This window comes from Pristis pectinata, chromosome 22, assembly GCF_009764475.1.
Source record: "Pristis pectinata isolate sPriPec2 chromosome 22, sPriPec2.1.pri, whole genome shotgun sequence".
In the NCBI taxonomy this organism is placed as follows: Eukaryota; Metazoa; Chordata; class Chondrichthyes; order Rhinopristiformes; family Pristidae; genus Pristis; species Pristis pectinata.
In genome coordinates this window covers 2,211,802-2,231,892 of record NC_067426.1, presented here as the reverse complement: position 1 = coordinate 2,231,892, position 20,091 = coordinate 2,211,802, and the positions used below count along the sequence as shown (strand labels likewise).

Sequence of the window (20,091 nt, the reverse complement as noted above, 5' to 3'; positions counted from 1 at the left end):
TGATTAGCAGCAGAATAACGTGTTTCAGATTGATTCAGACATCATTTGCCCCATGATTTATCTTGTCACAGTTTCAGTGGACCAGACACTGGCCTTTTGATGCAGAGTGAGTGTGGAGTGACTTCTGGATTAACATGTACACGTTGATGTCTCATGCCCAAGGCTCCATCAGTTGTCGGCCCTATTCTGTGCACATTGTAGTTGTGATCTCTATCTCTCTCGGGGCCTTCTGTTGCTGCACCAGTCCATGCCACTGCCGGTGGCCTGGACTCTAGCAATGACATTCACTGCAGCCTTGTTTATTGAAGGGGACGGAGTCGGGGAAAGGTTATGTTGGGTGCAGCATTCGAAGATCCAGTTCACAAGTGAAGAGGACACTAGAATATAAGATACCAGTGTTCCCACTAAAACCAAAATGCAGTAAAGGAAAGGAATCCTCAGACAGACTGAACAGTTGTTCTAAAAAACAAACTGCTGGAGGAACTCAGTGGGTCAGGCAGCATCTGTGGAGGGAAATGGACGGTCAACGTTTCAGGTCTGGACACCAGTTATTTTGTTCTGATCACCTATTATTCCCTTGTGCCCAATAAAAGTTTGAAAGTGCTTACTTTTATGTCTGAATTCCTGGCCTAACCAGTAATCAGGAACATATTTGATGTCATTGATACTCTTGCAACAGGTTTATGTGAGATTTATCACCTTTTCTGATGGACTTTGTAACTCATTGAAATATTTTTTTTCTTGGCTGAGGTCAAATCCCAGTTAAAAAAGTGAAACTTCAGCACTGAGTGAGCAGCTTTGCAAAAATCCCTTTCCATCCTTGACCCCAGTGTCCCTGATTCATGGAGATCTGAGGTGTCAGTTCTGTTGGATGTGCTATTTCGCATAAGGACATAAGAAATAGAAGCAGGTGGAGACTGTTTGGCATTTGCGCCTGCTCCACTGTTTCCATAAGATCACAGTCAATCCTTTACCTCAATGCCAATTTCCTGCTGTAACCCAATATTCCTTAATATCCTTATTTTCCCCTGGATCAGGGTAAGAAAAGACTGGATGGTGTCTTCAGTAAGCACGATGATGGAACCTGATATTGCTCAGTTGTTCCAGTTAGGTAGCACTGGAAAGACATTTGGACAAATACATGGTTTAGGGGGATATTGGCCAAATGCAGGCAAATGAAACGAGCTCAGGCAGGCACTTTGTCGGCATGAAATCATTGTTCTATTATCAACAGCAAACCATACCTTCATTTTTAATGCCTTTAACACTGGAGAAACATCGACAGAGAACTGAACCAAAAGTGACTTGATTAGGAGAAACCTTCAAATTCTTGGTCAAAGAGATGGATTTTAGAGGGATCTTAATCAGGAGAGGGTGGTCGAGGGGTCTAAGTGGAGAAGGAGGTCCATCACTGAGAGTCACTCATGGCAGGTAGACTGAGTTCAAATTGCACAAAATGGGACGTCAGAGGAACAGAGAGTTTTGGAGAGACTCAACACTTTACAGTTCAAGCATAAAGGCAGGATCCTGAAAGCTTAGGTGTTGGGACCCAGGAAGCCAGTGACAGGAAGGGTTGGAGGTGTGGACACAGCTTGGATGTGAGCAACACCATCTGGATGAGTTGGAGTTTATGGAGATGGTCAGTCTGGCTGGTTGAACAATGGAGAGATGAGCAGGGGCATAATGGAGGCTTCTGTGAGCAGGCAGGCAATGGGAGGAGACAGAAGCAGCCAAAACAACTGGACACTCAGACAGTGAATATGATCATGAATTTCAGTTCTTGTCAGAGGGAGAAGGTAAATATAGCCAGCCATGAGTGTTCAGACCAGCTGCAAGGACAAAGGCCAGGCTAACATTGGAGCCACAGTGACATGTTTACCACCAATGGCATTGATTATTCTAGGAAAGTAACGGCATGTCTCCTCGTTACGTGGTTCTCTGCTCTTGCAATGACAGTCCATCTCCCTCATTCATGTCACACTCACGGAAAAGTTCAGCTTCTGTCATTAATAAGCCAAGATAATTTGATGTTATCACTGTGATTGTTATCATACCAAATATGGATTTTCATCTCACTTTGTGAAATGTGAACTACTGTTGGTAGCTCAAACACTTTTTCTCTTTGGCATGAATTCCATTGCAAACATCAGTGTGAAAATGTGACCTAAGAGCCAGAAATGCTGGCAATTCTCTGCAAGGCAATCTAGTCAGCCTCCTTTCTCCACATTCTCTCTGCAGCTCAGCATGTTTTCATCCCTTGAGTCAGTCCAATTCCCTTTTGAAATCCTGAAAAATTCTGGAGGCAGCGAGTTCCAGATAATCTCCGATCATCACAAAAAACTGCCCATCAATCTCATTTGCATCTTTTGTGTATCACTTGGACTTTGTGTTCCCGGTCTCTGAACCACCATCAAACAGAACAACTTGCGCCTACCCATCCTCTCTCAACTCATCGAGATCTTATACACCATCAAATAGAGTCACAGAGAGATACATGGAAACAGGACCTTTGGCCCACCGAGTCTGTGCTAACCATCAACTACCCATTTACACCAATCCTATGCTAATCTCATTTTATCCTCTCCACATTTCCGTCAACTCCCCCCCCCCCCCCCACAACTGTTTCCCCTCATTATTTCTGCCAAAATGTATCATCTGGCTTGAACTTCACTTGCCACTTGCCATGCCATGCCATCCCATCAATGTCTTCCCGCAATCTGTTGTTATCCTCATCTTGGACCATACCTCCAAGCTTGTGGTCATCTGAAATTTTGAAACTTTCACCTTACACAGCTAAGTGCAAGTCATTAATATATATAAAGATGGCATTATCGAGGAATATATGGGAAGAGCAGAGGTTATTCCTGAACCTCCTGGCTGTAGAACTGAGGAATGCAAGTTGAAATTACAAAAGGCTATAAGAGTGATGTCAAGCACCGCTCCTTCACGGTGAACAACGTGGAATAAATCCCCAGGCACCAGTGGTGGGGAATCCTAGAACTCTTCAAAGACATTTAGGTGGTTGAGGTTGGGGAATTTTCAAAGCCCATCCTCATCCAATTATCCAGTCAGAATCAGGTTTATTATCACTGTGACATGAAATATCTTGTTTTGTGGCAGCAGTACAGTACAAAGACATAAAAGTCACTATAAATTACAAAAGTAAATAAATAGTGGAAAAAAAGGAATAACGAGGTAGTGTTCATGGTTTCATGGACCGTTCAGAAATCTGATGGTGGAGGGGAAGAAGCTGTTCCTGAATCGTTGAATGTGGGTCTTCAGGCTCCTGTACCTCCTCCCCAATGGTAGTAACGAGAAGAGGGCATGTCCCGGGTGGTGAGGGTCCTTAGTGATAGATACCGACTTCTTGAGGCACCGACTCTGGAAGATGTCCTCGATGGCGGAGAGGGTTGTGCCCGTGATGGAGCTGGCTGAGTCTGCAACCCTCTGCAGCCTCTTGTGATCCTGTGCATTGGAGCCTCCATACCAGGCAGTGATGCAACCAGTCAGAATGCTCTCCAGCGTACATCTATAGAAATTTGTATCAATGGTTACTGCTGAGCAGAAATTCAACACTTCCTCACAAAGGAGAAACATTTGGAAGTGAGTAACTCCAGGTCACTCTAAGCCATACCCTTTCAGACCCAGGGTCCTTTTCTTTGGACTTATGATGTGTCTGCCTTGAGAAAAGTAGATGTGTTAAACAAAACATGTATAAGACTCATTAACATCAATGGAAATACAACAAATCCTGCAATGAGATTGGAGGAAAGATGACAAATCAAAGACATCACTGTGAAAGGCCGGTATTTCAAGGTTTCCCTTCCAATATTTTCTTGAAATTCTCTATGAAGGCTCTTGGAATGTTTTACCATATTAATGCACTATAAATACAACTTATTGTACTTGATGCTCGTACAGATATTTTGATTCCAAATATACCACCACCTCTGACAATGCAATGATTTAGTTTTTAATTAATTTGTTTATATTGTTTTTAAATGCAAAACTTAATTCAGGGATTTCCTTTATGCAGACCTGAACAAAGTCGGCGTGGAACAAGAGGAGAGAGGGAGCCCGGAAAGCGAGTGTTGTTTGGAAATGAGATGAAGAAAGTGGATGAAGGCTACTATAAGGCCCAGAAACTTCTGTTAACAAAGGCTGATCACAAAACAATACGTGACAAGGTAACATAAACCATTCCAAGAAGCCTTGAACACAATTGTAGCCTCAATTATTTCTTGTTGGAATTCCTCACATTGTTGTCATAGATTCATAGAATCGTATGGGACAGAAGGAGACTGTTTGGCCCGTTGTGTCTACACTGGCACCAAGGACAATCCCATCAGTCACATTTCCCCGATTTTTCTCCAAAGCCCTGCAATTCATTCTCCACCATGTGTCCATCCAGTCCCTCTTGAAAGCCTGGATTGATTCTGTTTCCTTCCCTTTTACTGACAGTGAATTCCAGATTGTGTAATGAGAAAGCTTTACCATACGTTCCCCTTGTGTCTTTTTCCCAAAACATTAAATCTAGGTGCCTTGTCCTTGAAGTTTACACTAATGGAATTGGCTTTATACTCATTACTTTCTCTAAAACCATCATGGTCTTGTCCACCACAATTTCCCCTCAAACTTCTTTGCTCTAAGGGCAACAACCACAACCTCTCCAATCTAACCTTGGCACTGAAATCCCTCATCACTGGAACCATGATAGTAAGTCTCTTCTGCATCCTTGCGAGGACCTTCACATCCTTTCTGAAGTGAGGTGGCCAGAAATGGATAGAGTACTCCAGGATGGAGTTTGGATGCCCAGCCCAGAGTTTTGTACAGGCCCAATATAAATTCCCTGCTCTTGTAGTCCAGCTTCACAAATATTTCCAAACCACTCCCTCGATATCCCCTGGTACTTTCAAGGACCCAATACACATGGACATCCAGGTACCTCTCTCCTGCACCCCCTTTAAAATTGGATAATCAATGCAGCATTGTAGATAAATGTGTTCCTGTATTTATGTAGCTCCCTTCAAGATCTAAAGCACTTTACAGTCAAAGAAATATTCCTGAAGTGTAGCTTCTGTACAAAACGCAGAGGACACTTTGTGCACAGCAAGCTGCCACAAACACATCATGAAAGGGTAGTGAAAGTAAACTCATTTATGATTTTCTGGTAAGAACCAGATGAGTGTGAGGTGAAAACCAATTTGCAGGGCCTGGGGAAAGGACCTGGAAAATTAAACTTATTAGGTTGTTCCTACAAAACGTCCGTACAAGCTCAAAGGTCTGAGTATTCTGTAACAGTTCTATAATTCTTTAATTTTATGTTCTGTGAATCAGACTTTGGTAACTACAAGATAAGAAATCTTTTAAGAAGATTGAGTAAGGAAATAACAAAGATGTATTATGCAATGTACAATATATATTGCAAGTTTAATCATTGCATAGATTCATTGTCAAGACTCTTACAGTGAGATCTCTAAAACACCTGAGATGTACTCAGTCACATCAAAATGCCTTGGGTCAGGCATTGAACTAATGGGTACACACACCATTGTCAACACAGGTAGATGCTCAGTGATTGAGGAGGGATTGGCAGCATTATGTGGAAAAGATCAATTGCTTGCGTTTAGAACAAGTCATTTGGAGCTAGGAACAGCCCAAGAGCAGAAAGATGAGCTCTTTCTCACAAAACAAAGCATTGGTTGCAAATAAAATATTCATTTAAGGCACAAACACCCGACAGATAGTGGTCCACTGGTTCATGAAAAGAAAAATTCAAGGTGGTGTTAAATACAATGTTCTCAGAAATAGAAGTAATTTTGAGGATTGGGACCATTTTAGAACTCAGCAAAGGACGGTCAAGGATAGTCACAAATTTGATAAAGAAAAGAGTTAGAATATGAGAGAAGAACAGGGGTGAGATGTAAATATGGACAGTAAGACCTTATCTGGTACATAAAAAGGAATAAAAAATGAGTGAGGGCAAAGGTAGGTCCTTCACAAGACAGGAGAATTTGTAATGGAAATAAGGAAATGCGAGAAGGATTAAACACAAAACCTGCTGGATAGAGAATTGAGGATCCAGTGGGAATAAGGAACTCATGGAACTACCTACAGGTCATGGTAGCTGAGAGGTTGATGAGCTTGCAGGCTGATAAATCCCAGGGATCGAATAGGTTGAATCCAGAAATTTGAAGGAAGTGGCTTTAGAAGTAGTGGATGCTCTGGTTATTGGTTTGCAAAGTTTTGGAGATTTTGGAATTTACTCTGCGGATTGGAGAGTAGCAAATGTGACTCCACTTTTTTAAAAATTACCAACTAGTCTGAAAAATGTTGGAATCTAAAATGAGGCACGGAGTAAGAGAACGACTTGCAAAAAAAATAATCGGAAAGAGCAGAGTTGACATGGATTTATGAAAGAAAATTATGTGCTTGACTAATCAGTTGGAGTTCTTTGAGGATGTGTTGAGTAGAATTAGATAAAGAAAGACCATGGGCATGATGTATGTGGATTTTCAGAAGGCATTAATAAGGCCCCACGGAGGAGCTTGATCAACAAGGTTGGAGCACATGGCAAACCATACAACAGATTAGCAGAGTATTTCTCAAATGATTAGAGGTTGGTGCCCTGGTACACAAATCACTGAAGGCCAACATGCTGATACAGCAGGAAGTTATGTGATGAACACTTGAGAAAGTCTATGCCATCTAGGATTTGATTGGCACCTCATTCACAACACCAAACACTCATTCCCCCACAAACAGTGCTCAGTGTGGGCCAGGGCCAAAGCTTCTTCAGCAGCACCTCCCAAACCCTGCATCCTTTACCACCAAGAAGGAAAAGAGCAGTAAGTGCACAGAGCTCCACCCCTCGCAGGTTCCCCTCCCTGACCTTCCTTAGAAATACTTCACCTTAATCAGTATCAAAATCCTTCAACTCCTTCCCCAGTAGTGCCGTAGGATCACCTTCACCAGAGGGACTGCAGTGGTTCCAGAAGATGGCTTACTCCCACCTTCTTAAGGGCAGTTAGGGATAGGCAATAAACGCTGGCCTTGCCCGTGACACCCAGACCCAGTGAATGAATAGTAAAAAGCACAGAATATGCTTGGGGAGGGGCAATGGGAGAGTGGGGGGGGGGGCATCAGGGCTGCATCAGGTGAGAACTTAGTCTATTGTCATCTGATATCAGTCATCATTACAGCAGGTTCAGGTAAAGCAGTAGCAGAAACCAGAGGAAGGTTAGTCAGCCCTTTGTTACTGCTGCATCATTCCACAGAATCATGGCTCTTGCTCAACTTTCCCACCTGACTCCATTTCACTTGATTGCCTGAAGCCATGAGTACTTTCATTAACTTTGCCTGCACAGATCCCTGGGGTGGAGAACTCAACAGATTCTCAACCCTTTGAGAGAAGAGATAGCCAACCTTTTCTCCTTAGTTTTCAGCCCCTGGTTTAGAGTCTCGAGCCAGAGAAACAGCCCTTCAGCTGACAATCCCTTTGTCAGTTGCTCACTGCCTGTTTTGCCTCTGATTCCAAGCTAACTGCGGTTTCCTGTTCTCTTTGTCCTCTCTCCTGATTGGGAGAGGTTAGATTTACCCCCATTGTAAAGGGTTCCCTGAAAGTGGCATCACAGGTAGACAGGTTGGTGAAGAAGGTGTTTGGCACGCTGGCCTTTATCAGTCAGGGCACTGAATATAGAGGTTGGGATGTTATGTTGCAGTTGTACAAGGCATTGGTGTGGCCGCATTTGGAATATTGTGTTCAGTTTTGGTCGCCCTGCTGTAGGAAAGATGCCATTAAGCTTGAAAGAGTGCAGAGGAGATTTATGAGATGTTGCCAGGACTTGAGGGACTGAGTTATGGGGAGAGGCTGAGCAGGTTAGAACTCTATTCATTGGAGTGTAAGAGAATGAGAGGTGATCTTATAGAGGTGTATAAAATTATGACAGGTGTAGGGAGGGTGAATGCATACAGTCTTTTTCCCAGGGTTGGGGAATCAAAAACTAGAGGGCAAGGTTTAAGGTGAGAGGAGAGAGATTTAACAGGAACCTGAGAGGCAACTTTTTCACCCAGGTGGTCAGTATGAACGAGCTGCCAGAGGAAGTGGGTGAGGCAGGATGCAGTAACAACATTTAAAGGACACTTGGACAAGTACACGGATAGGAAAGGTTCGTGGGATATGGGTCAAACACAGGCAAATGGGACTAGCTTAGATGAGAATCTTTGTCAGCATGGACCAGTTGGGCCGAAGGGCCTGTTTCCATGCCGTGTGACTCTATAAATCTATCTGGGGGATGCTGGAAGATCAAACCCAACCGCTCACTATATCCGCTCACTATATATGAGCAGCAAATTGGCGGAAATGCCAGATTTTTGTCCCTGCTTGCTAAACTCCTGTGGGGAACGTTATTGAACCAATGAGAATGCCTCTGCCTCACTCAGTGTCTGTCCACTCCAAACCTCCTCCCTGTTACCCAGGAAATTCACTTCCCTGTAGTTTTACTTTTTGGTGAAATCCAAGAATTTCCAGATTCTTACATTTCAAGCTCCCTGGAAGTTTCAAAAAATATATGTTATCAAATGAGCACCTTATATTCCTTCAGCTGGAGGCCTAGACATTTTATTTGAACTGGTTTAATGCTGACAATGGTGGAGTGGCGGAACAGACTCGATGGGCCGAATGACCATAATCTGCTCCTTTGTCTTGTGATCTTGTGACAATAAATGGTGTTCTTTATTCCTGCAGAAATCTCACACGGTCTGAGGCGAGGCCTGAATGAATGAAAAAACAATCAGCTGGAGGAACTCAGTGGGTTGAGCAGCATCTGTGGGAGGGAAAGGAATTGTCAACATTTTGGGTTGAAACCCTGCATCAGGACCCGAAACATCAGCTGTCCACTTCCCCCCACTGATGGTGTCTGACCCACTGAGTTCCTCCTGCAGTTTGCTTTTTGCTCCAGATTCCAACACCTGGTGTCACCTGATTGAATATTGTTGCTAACACCTGAGGCATTTTGTTTTAGGTTGAGAAAAGAGTGGCAGAGGAGAGAAAATATTCCGAAGAGCTTTCTATTCACCCTCCTGAGTTCGTGGTCGGACTGAGACCACACACGGTGTGGGAGAAGATGAATGTCACACTTTCCTGCATCATCCAAGGAGCTCCTTCTCCTCAGGTCCAATGGTAAGAAAAACGGAAATTTAATTCAGACAAGGTTACCCTCCCCATAATCTAGGAAAGGCAGAGTATAAATTAAATACAGAAAATGTTGGACATACTCAGCCAGGCAGTATCCATGGAAAGGCAAACAGAGTTAACGTTTCCACTCGGAGATCCTTGGCTCTCCTTGGTTCTCCGATTTGAAACGTTAACTCTGTTTCTCTCTCCACAGACGCTGCCTGACCTGCTGAGTGTTTCCAACATTTTGTTTTTGTGTCAACTTTCCAGCATCTGCAGATTTTTCAGATTTTCAATGCAGGGTGTAGTTTGATTAATATTAAACGATCATTGTTGCCCCTTCCTCAGGGCTGCAGGTTGGCACAGTTCCTCAAGCAGTTGGAATATGGCCCAAACTAACAAACCAATATTGTAAATGTTATTGTCACAACTTCACTTTGCCAGAGTGGAGATAGGTTCAAAGGCTAGACCAAACCATCCCGTCTATTACTGCAGCAACAATGTTAGCCTTAGACAGTGGAATGTTCAAAATCTTTCCAACGGATGTGATTCAGGCCTTCAAACACGTAAACTTTGTGTGAAAGCTTCAGCAATAGGGTTATCTTTTGGTAATGTTCTAATGGACAATGTAGAGCCACTTATCGCACATTCTTTACACTATCCACCCAAAATTAATTTACTCTCTAGCCCTAAGTTAGGTTTCACAAGAAGATAATTTCAGAGGTGATAAACCAGTTATTTTTCCATCTAATACAAACCTTTCATTTGGTCATTTCCTCTTACAGATGAAGTTTAGTTTGAAATGTACTTGGCAAATGATGCAACTTTAACGATGTGTTGTATGATATTCCGAGTGTTGCAGTGTTCCTGGTGTCTAACATTGTTTCTGTCAGGTACAAGGATGGAATTCTGATTAAACCAGAAGATGTTCCTGGAAAGTACACAATTGAGAACAAAATTGGTTTACAAACACTTGAGATCAGTAGGTAAGATTTTTGAGTATCACTTATTTTACACATCATTGAAGATAAAAATATGAAGCACAGTGGAGAAACATCGTGCAACTTCCTAAATGTCTTTTACAGAATGTTGGAACAATATATTCCTTCAGAATGACTGTGCTTTATCTCTATAGATTTTCTCAGAATCACCAAGGGGTAGAAAAGGTTTTTTTTGCAATAGCAAAGACAGAATTTGCATAATTATGTATTTCTCAAGTGTTGAAAATGGACCTGGAGGGTATTCTCTTCTGAAGTATTCACTGTTGTTTAATGTGGAATGGGTTACGATACTGGCTGTGTCAAATGGTCTAACTAAAATATGCAGGCAGACTTAATCTAAGAATAGCCACTGTCCAGTTGTAAGAATGAAGGCTGTTGACCCAGCCAATAATTGATCTCAGCTTTGTGCGGAATTTGCGGGAATGGGTCCTTGGTTCAGATGGATTGGGTCCACAAAATGACTGTAAGTGGGAGCTGATAATTCAAGACATGGGCAAGTGAGACTACATGCCTTGGATGAGACAGTGACTTCGAGTTAGACCAGCGAAGCAATGGATAGCTCTGAAATCATGTACCTGCCCTGGTAGAACCTGAGTCTGTTTCATTCGGGTGTCCGGGCTATTGGGACAAGATCAGAATCAGGGCAAATGGATCGGGAAACATTTCCCACCCCTCTGTGAGCATCTTTACAACCATTTCCAGGATGATTTGGTCACAGCTTGCAAAATAAATGCCGACTAGACCATATTTTGGATTCCTATTTACAAAGGTAGATAGATTGCAATAAAAGAAGATAACTTTTTAACCAGTTGCTAAGACCAAATATCAGAAGGTTTGCTGGTAATCATTCTCAAATTTTTTGAACACTTACTGTGAATTCAAAATAACCAGATGTCTCTGCTCACTAGATGCAGCCCAAAGGATTCAGGCGAGTATTCCGTATTAGCCACAAATGCCCATGGAGAGGCATCGTCATATGCTACAGTTCTTGTGAACAGTAAGTTTCCCACTCGTCAATTAGCTGTGTGGCAACTTTGGGTAATTGACACATCAAAGGAGTTTCATGTACTATGAAGAAGTTGAAATTCATCTGATCAATTGATCAATGCTCATTAATTATTGGCCAGTTCAGAGTCTGCGAACTCCTTTGCATAGTTCTTCACTGAGCCAGATGATAAGGATAGAGCTCCCAACAAAACATCTTTGATTGAAGGAGGTCAATATCAGCTGATAGCAGTGTCAGGTCCAACAACGTATCGGTACTCATAACTTATGTGTACCACAGCCTGTCATCGGATTTCTTGCCATTGTTTCACGTAGCTTCACGTGGCCTTTAGAAACATACCTTTCCTGGTCCCCATCTTCTGGCCCAGACATTGACCTCTTTGCGGACTTGTGGGGGTGGCTGATGTTAAGGTGCTCCCATTTGCTTTCCAGTGATGTGGGAGGAGGGGAAGCAGGGTGGCAGACGTTCAAAGTCTTATTCCAACATTCACTTGGGCCCAGCAATCCAATCACGTTAGGTTGCTATTTTTAGCTTCAAGGAATTAAACAGGTTTTTCTGCAGAGTGAAGTGCAATAATACCCACTTGTGGTTAGGTTTCTGTCACTGCATTCATTGGACAGATGCTTCCTGGAGTGAGCCACCATTGTGATCTCTGAAGTAGTGGTGCCCAGGGTGATGTAGTTTCCCACGCCCAGCACCTACCCGGGCATTGTGGATTGTCCGGGGAGCAATCTTCATTGGGCACTCCCAGGACAACTAGGTTTTTCCAAAGCACCACTAGACCTCTCAACCTTCTGCCCACCTCCTATCTACACATTGCCCCATCCATCCTCACCAACCCCTGACATTGCTCCTGATCCCTCGAAGGCCAAGGGCAGATCCCTCCAATCACCACTCCCTGATCTCTGAACCCTCCGATCCTTCCAACGTCCTGAGGGCTCGATCCCCAATCTCCCCCCATTCTCCATGCCCAGTTTGAAGGTTTTGGAGGGGAATAACTCAGTACAAGTGGCAATAATAAACCAATACCAATAACTAAAATCCATGGAGCATTGTTGCTAGACTGGAGAAACTAGAGTTGTTCTCTGGGGTTAGATCAGAGGCAGCTGAGAGGGGATCTGATGGAGATATTTAAAAACATGAAGGGTCTGAGAGAACCTTTTCCAGTCGGTGAAGGCTCAAGAACTGGGAAGACGTGATCGGCAAAAGATTCAAATATGATCCAACCGGAATCCCAACCTGACCCTGACCTCAGCCTCACCCCTGGGCAACACATTTCCAATTACACCAATGTGCATGGTGGTTCAGATCCCGCTGAATTGTTATGAGGATTGTGTGTAATCTCCATGATATTCTGGTCTGCTGGTGATCACACCAACTACCAGGAAAATTACCAGCACATCCTGACCAATTACAGACACAAGAGACAGCAGATGCTGGAATCTGGAGCAAAAAAACAAACTGCTGAAGGAAGTCAGCAGGTCGAGCAGCATCTGTGGGGTGAGAGGAATTGTCGATGCTTCAGCTTGAAACCCAAAGTCCTGATACCTTGAGGCAGGGTTTCGACCCAGTTCCTTTTCCCCCACAGATGCTCTTCGCTGAGTTTCTCCAGCAGATTGTTTCTTGCTCCTGACCAGTTAGACTAAAGGCCGATGAATTTAGATTGAGCAGGAAGTGTAGATAAGGTGTGTTCGAACCAAATCAGCTAAAGGAAGAGGAACATAGAGAAAGGAAACTATAAGATAAGATCTTTATCAGTCACATGTACATCGAAACACACAGTGAAATGCATCTTTTGCGTAGAGTGTTCTGGGGGCAGCCCGCAAGTGTCGCCACGCTTCCAGCGCCAACATAGCACGCCCACAACTTCCTAACCCGTACGTCTTTGAAATGTGGGAGGAAACCGGAGCACCCAGAGGAAACCTACGCAGACACAGGGAGAACGTACAAACTCCTTACACACAGCGGCTGGAATTGAACCTGGGTCGCTGGTGCTGTAATAGTGTTACGCTAACCGTTGCACTACAAAGCCTGAAATTGAATTAAAAGAGAGGAAAAGAGAGTGAAAAAGAAAACTTTCTATTTAATTTTTTAAAAATCTACGGTTAAGAAAATTTTGGTGAAATAAGATTCCAAGCTTGTCTGGGTTAATTGATAGTATCACAAATTAACTGGCAGTTCTCACAATATCAAAGTAGTACCCAGGAAATGATGTTACTTAGCCCTCCGCAGTGAGTTTACTTCACATTTACAGTGTAAATCCATTTGCCTGGGGAATTAGTTGCAAGACATTGGGGAGTACAGAACTGGGCAGCAACTTTCTGCGGCCTTGCATTTGACCATCTGTAACTGCTCTGCATTTTGTGCGCATATAACAATGAAGTTCTGAGCTGTGTCTCCAGATTCACCAAACTTTTTGCTTGTGCTGATTTATAGAACATCAAGGCTCAGACGCAGGCGGTGACTCTGTCGGGCTGGAACGTAAGTGATGTGTGCCTCCAGTCAAGTTGTTATCCCTTTCAGCAATGGTGCTGCAGAATCATGACTCACCCTGAAATGATCTCTGTTTTGCCTTTGATTTACTCACAGTATTATGTCAGTTAATATAATAATGCAAAAGTAAATGACAAATCAAGATATTATTTCATATGGGCTAATCTAAAGTTGAACAACCCCAGTGACGAAAACCTTTTGCTCCCAGTTTACCACGGTGACTGTTCTTTTTAAAAATAATATTTATATAATTGTTCAGTTTATGCTCCAAATTGGTTTGCATTCAGAATCATTTTTGGGGTTAACGGGCAAAAGGGAGCTGGGGCAGTGAGGAGGTTCTGAGGTCCAAGCCCCCCACAAGCATATGAGTCAGGCTGACACTACAGTACTGAGGAAGTGCTGCAGTGTCAGGGGGAGCTTATCAGACATTAAACTGAGACACTGTCTGTCCCATTAGGGGATGTGTTATCAGAGATCCCTCTCAGTGTGCTGGCAAAAGTTTATTCTTCATCTAACTCCCATTAAGTAAGTTATCTGGTGATTTAAATGTTTGTGGAATCTTGCTATGCAGATTCTGACTACACCGTTTGCCTTCGTTAAAACAGGGGTGATACTATGACAGCACATAAGTGGCTTCATTGGACATTATAAAAGGCATATTATATCCGCAATATACAATCTGCAGGAGGAACTCAGCGGGTCAGGCAGCATCTACAGTCGACATTTTGGGTCCAGATGAAGGGTCTTGACCTGAAATGTCAACTGTCTATTTCCTTCCATAGATGCTGCAAGACCTGCTGGGTTCCTCCAGTGGTTTTTGTGTTGTTATAACCGCAAGTTCTCACATTCTCACCTCTGTTACCATGTCAGTTCCACGCTGTGGGTTTAAGAAGCCACAGTGAAATAGTAATTTTATTCCATCCATGACAACCCTATCAGGACCGAACATTTACCAACAGCTGCCAAGGGGTTGGTTCTTCATCAGGTTTGCACCAGATAGAAGCAAGATGAATGTCCAGTGATGAGAGAGGATCTTAAGCACACATCTTCTCTGTGTTGTTTGTCATAGACTCACAGTAACAGGCGCTTCAGCCCAGCATGTCTGTGCAGCCATCAAATACCATCCTATATTAATCCTATTCCCAACACCTGGTCAATCGCAATCTATGTGTTGGTGATTGAAGTTCTCTTCTCATCTGAAAACTTCTTCAATGCTGTGACTACCTGGCCTCTACCCCCTCAGGTGTTCCAGATTCCATCCAGCCTCGGGAAAAAAAATCTTCTTCCAATTCCCTCTAAATCTCTTAACCTGTATTGTTAAACCTCTGCCATCCGGTTATAGATGCCCTGACCAAAGGGAAACGTTTCTCACTACCTACCCTATCAATGTCCCCCATGACTTTGTACACCTGAATCGGGTCCCTTCTCATCCTCCACTGCTCCAAGGAAAAGAAACCAGTGTCTCCTTATAATTGAAGTGTTCCATCCCAAGCAACGTCCTGGTGAATCTCCTCTGTACCCTCTCCAGTAGAATCATGTCCTTCCTATAATGTTGGACCAGAACTGCACACAGTACTACACCTGTGGCCTAACTAAATATACAGTTGTACTATAACCTCTCTGCTTGTATATTCATATGCCTTCTTAACCACCTTATCTATGTGTGCTGCTGCCTTTAGGGATCCTTGGACCTGTACATCAGAGTCCATTTGTTCCTCAGTACTTCCTAGGATCCTACCATTAACTGGGATTATCCTAGCCTTACTAGTCCTCCCAAAAAGAATCACCTCACATTTTTGAGGATTAAATTGTACCTGATATGGGTCTCCCTTATCTTACCAAGTTATCATCATCATCCTAGAGCCAGGTTACCCTCCTCACTGTCAACACCACCACCAATTTTCATGTCATTTGCAGACTTAGGAATCATACGTTCACATGCAGAATGTTTATATGTGTAACAAACAGCAAGGGTCCCAGAACCAATCCCTAATGTAAAACGCTGGTCATAGGCAAAGCAATTTTTTGTACCTGGTCTCTATGTATATCTTCCTCATGTAAAGTTTTTAAGTCCTTTGATTATTGAGACTTTCAAAGTTGAGAATAGTTACAACAATAGTTTGTACCTGCACTGGGTCTTTCAGAGAACGAAGAATCACAAACTACTTTACTATTTGATATTGAGAACTTGGAGCAATAACTCTTTACTTTCTGATTGTTTATGGCTCCAAATCACGAAGCACTTTGCACAAGTTGATACAACTAGATACAAAATTATTGCATAAAGGGAATGTAGAGAGCACTCTGGCCCATGAGTCATTTCAAACTAACCTCAGCACCTCTCCTTGTGCTTCGATTATTCATCAAACTTCCACTTCAGTCCCACTCTACCCCCTGGCAAAATATTCCATGTTACTGCCTAAAGTGTTCTCCTTCTCCCTCTCCTGATACTTTTAGTGGCAGCTTGAATTAATACCCCCTCTCATCTCTGAGTCCTCAAACAGTCTTTCCCCAGTTGTAACTCAGTAAGACCCAGACACCATACAGGCTTGTGGCCAGTAACACTCACAGCACAAAAGTATCAGGCAATGACCATCTCCACCAGGAGAGAACCAACCACCACCCCTGACGTTCAATCGTATGACCATCACTGACTCTCCCAACATAACCATCCTAGTGGTCAGAAACTCAGCTGAACCAGCCACCCACCCGCTGAAGACCGCACACACCTGGGACATTCTCTCTTCTCTCCTCTTCCATCGGGTAGAAGATACAGGAGCCTGAGGGCACGTACCACCAGACTTAAGGACAGCTTCTACCCCACTGTGATAAGACTATTGAACTGTTCCCTTGTACAATGAGATGGACTCTGACCTCACAATCTACCTTGTTGTGACCTTGCACCTTATTGAACTGCACTTTCTCTGTAGCTGTGACACTTTACTCTGTACTGTTATTGTTTTTACCTGTACTACATCAATGCACTCTGTACTAACTCAATGTAACTGCACTGTGTAATGAATTGACCTGTACGATCAGTATGCAAGACAAGTTTTTCACTCTACCTCGGTCCAAGTGACAATAATAAACCAATACCAATACCAATACATCACTACTGGATGCAGAGCAGGTCAGGTCTTGTGACGATTGATTCACTTCCTGACACACAATGGCTGCAGCGTGCACCCTCTGCAAAATACACTTCAATTACTTGACTAGACCACTGCAACAGCACCCTCCAAGCCCCTGATTTCGACCACCAGGAAGGGCAGGGCATCAACTGCATTGAAACACCACCATTGGCGGGTTCCAAGTCACACACCAAGCTGATTTGAAAATACATCGTTGTTTCTTCTTTGTGGCTGCGTCTAAATCCTAAAACCTCCTCCCCAGAAGCACTTCAAGAAGGTGGCTCACCTCTGTCTCAAGGGCAGTTGGGGATGGGTGATAAAATCTAGGTTCCAACAAATGAGTAAATCAGAAAATGTTATGATCTGGAACTCATCGTCTGTAAGTCTGGTGGGTTCAGGGTTAACTGGGGTTTTCACAGGGGAACAGGAGGCACATGAGAGAAAATAATTTGCAGTGCAATGGGCAAAACAGCAAAGGAATGAGACCAGCAGGAGCTCTGGGTCTACAAAAACTGGCATTGACTCATTGTGCCAAATAGCTCCCTTTCTGTGCTGTAATGATTCTATAACCCAATGATTTTTGATACACTTGGTGAATTGAATGGGCTCTGTCTAATTCACCCTAGCCAGTAGCATTAACCATACAGAGAAGACACAGGAGACTGCAGAAGCTGGAATCTAGAGCAACAAACAATCTGCTGGAAGAACTCAGTGGGTCGAGCAGCATCTGTGGAAGGAAAGGAACTGTCAACGTTCCGAGTCGAAGGGTTTCGCCCACAATGTCAACAATTCTTTTCTGCCTGCAGATGCTGCTCAACCTTCTGAGGTCCTCCAGCAGATTGTCTGTTGCATTAACCATACCACTGACTTCAAAGGAACCAAATTTTAGTGCTGGTGTGAGTGTATGACCACTATTACATAATGCCTTCAGTGCTACAGTCAGAGTTGAATTTCTTTATATTGTGTCGGTCTACGATTCTGTCACTGTCCTGTATGTTTTGGCAGCTATGATGTATGTGTAATGCCAACTGAAGCCAACACCACACTTGCTTACTGTTTTCTTCAGCCCGTCCGATTGTGCCGGATATTGACATCATTGATGGGTTTGAAGCTTCTTTCGGTAAAGAGGGTGGATCTCTAACCCTGAGCTGCATCTTTTCATCAGCCTTGACAGGACGCCTGGGAGAGATCTGCTGGCTTCGGGATGGTCAGTGTTTATGACATGTCACTTTCTATGCTAAATTTCTTCTCCATTACACACTCCTATCAAGATATTTTACACTGCTACTCCTGGAGATTTAGTCACATTGAATGCCTCCAAGTTTACATTCAAAGTGTACACTGTGTAGAATAAAATGCTTAATGTGGTGAATGACCTTGGCCATTTTATAAGGTTATCTTATAAGGTTATCTTTTTTTATTTCACGTCATCTGCAGTTTACACAGTGAGTCAGTAAATGCTTAATGAATGGGTGACCACTTTTGGTTTTGATGTGAGAAGCAGATGTGGTAGGACTGATACTCTGATGTAAAATAGCTTAATGTTAAGTATAATTGCTCATAAGTTAAGTAACAGGATGCACCATAACAGGTCACTCCATTCGACTGGGCTACATACACCATTCACCTTCACAAATACATTCCCATTCCTTCCTCATTCAACTTACACCCTCCTTAAAAGTCATGAATCGATTGTATAGAGGCAGTTAAAAGTCGAGCACATTGATATGTAAGGAGTAGCATATAGCCTGATCCGGTAAGGGCAGTAGGTTCCACTCCCTGAAGGATATGAGTGAACCAGATGGGTTTTACAATAACGCTGCAGTTTTATGATCACCATTACCTGTGCCATGACCACTCAGCGATGAGAAGGAGCTTTGAGGATGGCATTGATGATCTTGAGGGCGTGCATCAGGAGCACACAGAGGTTCTGTACAAACAACAGAAGAAGCGCCCCACCTCACAAATTTTCCACTGCCAGTCTCATCAACCACCTTCTGGTCAGGGCAGTTCCCACATTGACTTCATCAAACACCTCAGAGCCCACCAAACCAGAGTGGAAGTAAGTCACCCTTGATCCTGAGGGATTGCCTGAGATGAGGAAGGATTACTGATAGTAGCTGTGTATTCCAGACCTTCCACCAAGGAGGGATTCAAACTCCTCCTGAATGAATGCTCGCATGGTCCAGGGTGTAGAGGGCCCTCCCCATCCCCACTCCAGCCAGCTCCAACGTCTGCTGATTGGTGTTGACCATTGAGTTGGGGAAATGGTTGAGTGGGTTCTCCTCGTTGTTCCTCTCAGGACACAAGGCGCATTCTATGCTGTTCACTGCCCCACAGCCTTGGAGTTGAAGGGTTTTCTCTTCAGGAACTTCCCCATCTGGGACAGATGAAGGATGCAGTCCACGTGCTGGGATGTCCTGCGTCATGTCAGTCTGCAAACTAGACAAACCACCTCAGTGAGGGGGGGACAATGAAAGGCTCAGCACATGGCATTGGTGTTCGTTACCAGACCAACATACTACTTGGGTTGATTTGTACACCTGTCCTTCTGAAGCAGGACCCCCTGTGCCAATCTTTATGTGATGTGAATGTCACGCCCTACAGGAGAGGGTGAACAGAAACACAATTACATTAAAATGTGAACTCTAAAGTCAATGCTAAACTGTTAGGTGTGACAATGTGGCAATTGCTGACTTGATCCATTATTGTACTTGCAGGTATTCCGCTGAAGGAGTCCAATTCAGTGAAGATTAAGAGCTCTGACAACTCCACCAAACTAACCCTCACTCACATCCATAAGGAGGATGAGGGTCTCTATACCATGAGCCTCCTCACACAGACAGGTTATAAGGAACATAGTGGATATGTGCTTGTTAGAGGTATGAAAGCTTTCGTTCTTCTCTTCAAAAATAAGGAACATGCCCTGTTTTAACACAGTATGTGTCTAGTTTACCAAACTTTTACATGACACTGCCTTACACCTGTGCACACATGTACTTGTGCATATGACAATAGACTCGACTTCGACTTCAGCAATGACCTAGTCACTTGATCCACTGTTACACTGCTATATTTCTGGCTGTGAACTGTTCTTACGTGGGTTCACGTTGTGGAGTTTGTTTTGTGCTCCTTGACTGTGGTATAAAGATTTCCACTGTACTTTGCAGATTCAATCGCCTATGCAGTCAATGTTGGCCGCCTGTTCTTCGGGCAGATTTGCCTGATCTCACCCTTCTATCAGTTGTTCTGATGATTGACTAATCAGTTTTTTGGGTTGTGATA

At 43.5% G+C, this 20,091-nt stretch overlaps 1 protein-coding gene across 1 annotated transcript in view; it reads left to right on the top strand.

The window, feature by feature from the left end:
- The window catches only part of myom3 (myomesin 3), a 90,779-nt gene that overhangs the window by 1,136 nt on the left and 69,552 nt on the right, over nt 1-20,091 (top strand). Inside the window, exons 2-7 of the mRNA XM_052036708.1 lie at nt 4,037-4,187; nt 9,024-9,181; nt 10,069-10,161; nt 11,085-11,173; nt 17,873-18,013; nt 19,527-19,688. Of these exons, the coding sequence (XP_051892668.1) occupies nt 4,037-4,187; nt 9,024-9,181; nt 10,069-10,161; nt 11,085-11,173; nt 17,873-18,013; nt 19,527-19,688 (794 nt within the window). The remainder of the gene's footprint in view (nt 1-4,036; nt 4,188-9,023; nt 9,182-10,068; nt 10,162-11,084; nt 11,174-17,872; nt 18,014-19,526; nt 19,689-20,091) is intronic.